Source organism: Abramis brama (assembly GCF_963993115.1).
Source record: "Abramis brama genome assembly, chromosome: 20".
In the NCBI taxonomy this organism is placed as follows: Eukaryota; Metazoa; Chordata; class Actinopteri; order Cypriniformes; family Leuciscidae; genus Abramis; species Abramis brama.
Window position 1 is genome coordinate 21232549 of NC_139982.1, and position 7883 is coordinate 21240431.

The window sequence follows — 7883 nt, forward strand, 5'->3', positions numbered from 1 at the left end:
GGTAGTTCTGCTCAGTCTGTTTATTGTCTTCCACACGATACACCACAAATGGCGACGAGGATATTAAATGAATACCACGGCATAAATGGACTGTAAGAGTCACGTACACTGGTCGTAGTAAAAAAAAAAAAAAAAATCCGGAGGAACCAGGCACGTGTTGGATTAGTAGTTAGCATCGGAAAAAATCAGCCATGGCTGTGCCAATCGGTCGTGTGGATGAATACAATGACGCAAAGGAGGATTTTGAGTCATATCTGGAACGTCTGGAACAGTGGATGTTGGCAAATGAAATCAAGGATGAAAAGAAGGTGTGTGTGTTTCTCTCGGTGATTGGGGCTGATGCTTATAAGCTGCTGAAGAATCTGGTGTCGCCAACAGTACCGAGTGCTATGAGTACGCTGATCTGGTGAGAGCACTGAGCACACATTACAAGCCGGCACCGATTGTAATCGCGGAACGGTTTCGGTTCCAGAAGCGTAACCAGAAAGAGAGTGAAACTGTCTCTGATTATGTGGTGGCTTTGAGGCAGCTATCAGCTACCTGTGTTTTTGGACAATACCTGGATGATGCGCTGAGAGATCGTTTTGTATGTGGATTACGCTCGGATGCCGTGCAGCGCAGGTTGCTGTCTGAAAAGGATCTGACCTTCCCAAAGGCTTGTGAGATTGCAGTAGCAATGGAACTGGCGTCAAAGAAATTAATGGAATTTTCTGGACACAGCGAGCCTCATCAGGTAAATGCCCTGTCAAGTGCAAGCTTTTCTGAGAAGGACAGTTTAGACGACAAAATGATAATAAAGCACAAAGCAAAGGCAAAAAAGGAGTAAAAAATTACTTTGGGACACAACAACAGACATGCTACCGATGTGGGGGAAAACACTTAGCACGTGACTGCAGATTTAAAAATGAAAAGTGTCATACCTGCTCCAAAATTGGACACATAGCCCGTGCATGTAGAAAGGGAAAAGCCATTTCTCAAACTCAGTATGTGGAAGCTGAAGGAAAATACATGCAGAGAGGATGAAGAGGCTGAACCAACATGGCTGATTACGGTGGAAGTCGGGTGTTGAGGATTCCCAGCTCAATCTGTGTGGAATCTATTGACAAAGGTTGGATTGAGAGGCCACTTGAGGAAAGCAGCCGTTCGTAAGCTGGGAGAAGCGTCAGAGAGAGCCTCCTGTTGGCTCTGGCACAAGAGAGAGGACACAAGCTGGAAGCCTGGAGGAGAGGGGCAGTGACCTGGCCAGTCACTGCTGACCCGCCAACTGGAGGGTGTTGTGGTTAAGGGTCAAAACACCCAGTGAAGGTTGGGGACCACCTGATGACCTCTCTTCCAGGCCAAGTTTTCATCCATTAGAAATGGGTGTATGTTAGCATCGCAGATGTATTATACAACTGAACTATGTCAGGTTTATATCAGGTTTTATATCACTTTACAGGTGTGTGCATTATGTCCTGTACAACTGTATAAATAAAAATATGCATTTACATAGTATCTATATTGCCTAACTCAGACGGCAAAAATGTAATAAGAGTATTGAATTATTCATATATAAAAACTGGCAGTTATTGGTATGCTAACTATTTAAGGAGGAGATAGCCTGAGGGAAATAACTGTTTTTATACCTAGATGTTCTAGTGCACAGAGATCTGTAATGTCTGAGTGCAGAAGTGCAAACAGGCTGTTGAGAAGGTGTGTGATGATGATTCATGCCCATTTCTTCACTCTGCAGATGTACAAGTCCTATAGGTTTGGCAAGGGTGTTTGACAAAGGTGTCAAAGCAGTAGAGGGAGAAGAGCATTGGGAAGAGCACACATCCTAGTTGAGCACCAGTGCTAGATGTTGGAAGTTTTCCCAGCCTCACGAGCTGCTGCCTGTCTGTCTGTCTGTCTGTCTGTCAGGAAGTTGATTATCAAATGACATATGGAGTTGTGTACAGAGAGCTGGCTTATTTTTGTCAGGCCTAGTTTCAGACTAGCTTCACTATCTAAAAAAGTTTACCAAAAGTTTAATAAAAATGTATTATACGTTATGTATTGTTCTTGTAGGGCCCGTCCGATCTGCCCAACGATGGTTTCCGATGAGCGGATGAAGGTTTCTGCACATTCTGTCTTTTTTAGTGCGGCAAAGTAATTTAATTCCAATTAAACTGTTAGCTGACTCCATTTTATCACAACTCAAATTTAGGTTAGAATGCCAATTGATTATTGACAATTATATAATAATTTATCTACTTTTTATTATTCTATTTAACTATACATGACTAATGCCAATGTGTTAGTCAGAGCTCTAAAACATCAGTCTTCAGTCTCTGTTCCACCTAAGCTGTATTTTAGCCTGTTAACTAACCTGAGCGTAGATTTGTGGTGTTAAGGAATTCAAGTAATCTACTAGAGTTAATAATTTCAGAGTAAGTAAGAATAAATTCAAATGTTACAATTTATTAATATTCAGGTAAATGTATTATGCCAATACATAATCAAATTTAAAAATAATCAATACAAAACATCAAATGCTCAGAAATACAGAAAAAAACATAATACATAAAAATACATAATGCTGAGTGTCTGGATTACGTCTGGGGCCGATCTGACTACAAATCACGCCTTGAGCCTCTTGCAATATTTCTTTACAATTTGCAATTTCAAATGTTAATTTTCAGAAATGTCCTTTGATTTCTCAAAGAGTATACCTTCTCTAAGCCAGACGGCTTGACTCCAGTCTTACATACTCGCTGAACTACAGTGATTGAATGCACCGCCACCATTTTTCACTGTCCCTCAAAAATTATATATATATATATAGACCTAAACTTAAGATTAGGTCTAACTTGACATGTATAATTTTTTGGCTCATATAAAACATTTAAAAATATGCACACACACACACACGCACACACACACACACACACACACACACACAAAAAATATATATATTTTTGTGTGTGTGTGTGTGTGCATATTTTTAAACATTTTATATAAGCCAAAAAATTATACATGTCAAGTTAGACCTAATCTTAACTTAGACCTTAACTTGTAGATAACGCCTGAAGCTTTTATGTATCGGCCCTGCTTTAGCCCATTTTGTGAGTAACATGGAAACAATCAAAAAGTATAAGATGTGGGTTAATGTATATTTTAATATTCTTTAGAAAATTTTATAGGTTTATTTATGGAAAATGGATGTTTGTTTAGAAGTTGTCAGATACATTATAAGATTGACATAGATACATTATATGTATTTTCAGATACCCTCTAGTCAGTAGAAAAAGTGCTAAGTGCTTTCTGAGCAGCACTCAAACGATCCCGGCGCTCTCGTAGGTCTTTGCGCCTTCTGCTGACTTCAGAGTCCTCAAACAGGAGCTCGCGCACATTTGCCCCATCCAGTAAAATCAACATGTCAGTAGACAGGAGCTCAGCAGTCTGCGTCAACATGAAAAATTGGATCATCATGGGCAGTTGGTCAGCCATTCGTTGCACCACAACCTGAAAGAAGAATATAGATACTAAGTTACTTTCACATGCACATACACTGCACTGCTATTTGTTTCTGATAACTAAGAATATCTACCTCATAATACGCCTCCAGCATATTACTGTACTTGCACTTTTTGTCAAAGAAGGGTAACTGATCTTCTGAAAACATCTCATTCGTAATCTCATTCAAGTACTTAATGTAGATGGGATCTTGAGCGTAGACCCTGTTTTCCATTTCAAACTGCTCTGAGATCCTCTGCTCCGTCTTTTCCTGCTGGGTTAACTGAATGTTGTTGATTTTGTCCTATGGGCAAAATGAAAAAGTCAAATGAAAAAGTAGAGAGGAAAGAGAACTTGATTAAACTGGAAACTGAATTGGATCCACCAATTAGAAGCAATAATTACCTTAGCAGTGTTTTGAAGGACAGAGAAGTTTCTGAAACACTGATTCACCACGTCAGTCAAATGTGTGATGATGATGTCTTCAGGAGAAATACATCAAGTCAAGAAGACAAACAGCCACATTTGTTAAAACTATTAATGTCATTAAATTTGTGATCTAATCTTTTGGTTTTATAATGGAGGCTCTCCACAATAACCATAAAGTCTTTTGTGATGGTACCTTTGGTGATATTGAGTAATTCAACAGCTGGCTTCTTAAGTTTGGCCACATGTTTTTGCAGAACCGACTCGAACACTCTGTAGTTACTGAATCCGAGCAGTTCCCTCCCTCTGTTTTTCTGGCTCAACTCTTTTGAATTGCTGACTTGTTTGGAAACAAAATGGGTTTCTTATGAAATTAACTGACTTTTTCATTTTTATCAGAACTCTAATAAAACAACAACAACAGTGAATTCAAAGTTGTTGCATGTTGTAAATAAACTGACAGGATGTTTTTGTGCTGTTAAGATGATCATTCCACTTCTTGAATTCAGCCCGAAGCTGGACAAACAAATTTTCCTCACTCATCTGTTCCCCTGATGATAAAGAGTTGATTTGATCATTGAATCTTTTTAGGGTCTGTGAAGAAAAAAAAAATGTTTCATTAGCCTTTTACAATATCATTATACAGCAAAAGTGAATCTTCTGAGGAGGTAAAAGAGGTATTATCTGAACAGAGAACATTTTCAGGGGCTGTTCACACAAGGCATGAGACAAAGCATAGTGGATTTAAACAGAATGAACCTTGCTTTATAAACATTTACTTCTTTTAGCTTGATGTTAATGTAATTGCAAAAAATATTATTCACAATTCTGATTTAATATTTTCTTATTCTTTTTTTCCTAAGAAACACACACAAAAATGTATCTCGCAATTTTGACTTTTTTCTGTATTCTGTGTTTTTATCTTTTTAAAGGGCTGCTAATTTTATGGATGAAAAGATCTGTCTGTTTCACAATATGTATATTAATAAATGTTTACATTCCATTTCATAGGGTTCCAGCATCTTGAACCCCTAATCATAATTATCCTAAGCAAGAAGATGTAATGACTTGAGGTCCTACTTCAGCGAGGAACCGTTTGGCTCCCTCAAGATCTTCTGGTGGTCCAGTCTCGTACTCCTTAAGCTCTTTCTTCACATCCCACAACTTTGTCTTAATCCGCTTATTGAGCAGTGGCAGCCATTTCTGACAAAGATAGGTAAGAAACAATTTGGTTATAGTTTCTCACAAACCACAAATGCAGTTCACCAAATTTAGGACTTTTAGTTTGAGACATTTAAAAACTTACTTTGATATGATCAACAAGATTCTGAGTCAGCTTGACAGCAAGACATTCAATAGTCGCTTTACCCTCACTCAATTTTTTTGGAGGCGGTAAGAGGTCTCTGTAGTAGAACAAGAGAAGGCACTTAGTTTAGATGGGATTTACTTTAGCTCATTTTGCCTACTGTACCTTGGCAAACAGGTATTCTTGAAAAAATAATAATGGACAAAGTGAACATCACAAAAATCTAACATTAATAAAAGTTAGGGTTAGGGTTTTTATTGGTTTTGGGGGAGTTATACCACATGACATTTTCCAATCTGAACTAACTTTGCCTTGTCACATAAAGGTGAAATATATGAGACTTAGTAACCTTGATACAGTCTTAAGGGTCTGCAAGGCTTCTTTCTGTGATATTTTTTTTTTTTCATGCCATATGGCCATATGATTTTGTGGATAAACTTTTTTCCAAGAATATTAATAAGCAGTGAAGCTTTAAGTTTTACTAAAAGAAGCCAAAGAAGTTTTACTAAAAGATTATGCCAAACTATTTAAGGTTTTCTTTTCATTAATTTCATTCTTAAGTGTGTTTTCTTTCTTACTTATATCAGGACAGTTGTCACCCTGAATGTTTTTTTTTGTTGTTGTTGTTGTTTTTGTTACTTCTTTGTTACTTACTTTATACACCTCAAAACATAAAATGAATTTGAATTTAGAAATGACATGCTAAAAGTTTAATTATATTATTTTCAGACTGTAACCTGAAATGGTCATGGTTTTGGAAGAAATCTCTCTCTATTTGTGTCGCCTCCTCCAGAGGAATGTTCTCATCGATCTGCTGTTGTCCTCTACACTTCACCATGGTGTAACCTTTGCGGAGAGGAATCACTTTGTTGTGGACAATAGCCAGAATGTCCTTCTCTGTTCCCTTGTCTATGAGATCTGGCTTGGTCAAAATGGCTGTGAGAATGAAAAAATGTTTTTTGTCAAAAGTCCATTTGATGATTTGAAGTCCCTTAAATCCTCAAAGATATTTAATGTTATGTTTTGTGCAGATCATCTATTTCGTTACCGAGAGTTCTTCTGCCCTCAGGATCTACTTCTTGTGCCATTTTTAATGCTTCTGTTGTTGCAATGTCAGTGTTACAAGGAACCACTACCAGGTTTATAGTCTCTTGCTTCTCAATATATTTCATAATCAGATGTTTGATCTGCAAGACATGAAGACATAGTTTTAAAACTGGATGTCTATGGTACTGAAATGTGGTGCGCAAAATCAGATTATGCTGCTCACCTGGTGTCCAATATCCTCTGGTTGTCCTTTTACTGGGACTCTGGCAATTCCAGGTAGATCGATCAGTGTGAGGTCACACACATCTGGTGACATGACCTCTAAAGTGATGAGCTCATCACATATTCCTACCCCCTTTCCTGCCAGCTCATTCTGGGCTGCACAACACACACACTGCAAAATTAACTGTGTTTATAAGAAAAAATATGTCCTTTAAAGCAGCATGAGCCTGAAGCTTCCCTTTACCTCTTTCATTGATACATATTTTCCCATTCAAAGAGAAATGAGTTGCCTTAAAGTGACTTTGGTTATATTCAGACTCAGAATTATGTGTTTCTATGGCAACACTTTCAATACCAAAATGAATTACAGCAGTCAGGGGGTAAAGCGGCCTCTCTGCTTCTAATTACGAATTTCTACGAGGACATGGGTGTTTTTTACAATTCGGAATCTCATAATTATGACATGGCGTGCATGCACCTATAGCCCTTCATATAATATGTTGCTATGCAATTTGAGTTGTGTGCAGTGATATGATGAACTGGAATAATACATTTAATTGACTGAATCAGCATCCAAGACAACAGCCATCAATTTTATAAGACAAAACACATTTTTATATGTATTTACTGATTGTGACTGCAGCTTGAGATTTTGATCTCTATATTATGTTCTAGTAACTCTGAAAAGAAAGGAGTTTTCCTGCAGATTTACTAACCTGCTGCAACATGTTTTTCAACTAATGAAGGATCTCCAAATTCAAATTTCTTCAAATCATAAGATGGATATGCTACCTTTCCAATTGCCAATTTGCCGGCTTTAATAGGACCTGCAAAATTTCAGAATTTAAATTCAGTTGTAAGATTGATCATTTCGAGTCAGTTGCAAAAAACCATCAAGTTAAGAACGCAAAAGAGACTGCAAGCAGTTTATAAACCTGCAACAAATGACGGATCCACAAATTCAGTCCTCTTTTTACCGTAGGATAGAACAGCCTTCCATTTGGCTCCACCAGTAACCTTCTTCAGCCTCAGCTCTAGTGGACATCTGGTGACAATTCCTATAACAAACACAGTCCAGTTAGAAATGTGCATGTGCTGACAAAAGTAATCATTCTTTAATTCTTAAGGAATTAAAGCCTCTAAATCTTTAATTCCTATCGTCCCATTCACACCATGGACGATAACGATAGCGATAAAGATGTCTAAAAAACAATTCTATGCATGTAAATGAATAGCAGAGTCCAAACCAACCACAACTATATGGATATTAATGGAATAGAGAAAATATATTGTGGCAAACACTTGAGTGTTTTTTTCCAGCTGATAAACTATAAAAACTTTGAAAGCCAATTTTTGTCTTTTTCAGTTTTTTTTTTTTTTTATCACTTTGCCTGTGTTAATACTA

General features: G+C 37.4%; 1 protein-coding gene and 1 long non-coding RNA gene across 2 annotated transcripts; one reads left to right on the plus strand and one right to left on the minus strand.

The window, feature by feature from the left end:
• Nucleotides 1-453: 453 nt before the first annotated feature.
• On the plus strand, nucleotides 454-6073 carry LOC311070496. Its single transcript, XR_014603676.1, has 3 exons — nucleotides 454-733; nucleotides 4915-5119; nucleotides 5939-6073. It is a non-coding gene; the product is annotated as an uncharacterized lncRNA (long non-coding RNA).
• LOC311070494 (interferon-induced GTP-binding protein Mx3-like) lies at nucleotides 733-7570 on the minus strand (the record flags this gene model as incomplete). The annotated part of the gene is made up of 12 exons (XM_084094373.1): nucleotides 733-3486; nucleotides 3572-3781; nucleotides 3883-3959; nucleotides 4100-4243; nucleotides 4365-4497; nucleotides 4984-5106; nucleotides 5210-5306; nucleotides 5947-6145; nucleotides 6258-6396; nucleotides 6480-6634; nucleotides 7195-7305; nucleotides 7414-7570. 12 exons carry the CDS (start codon nucleotides 7568-7570, stop codon nucleotides 3256-3258), a joined length of 1776 nt encoding a protein of 591 aa, XP_083950499.1. The 3' UTR covers nucleotides 733-3255.
• Nucleotides 7571-7883: the final 313 nt, after the last annotated feature.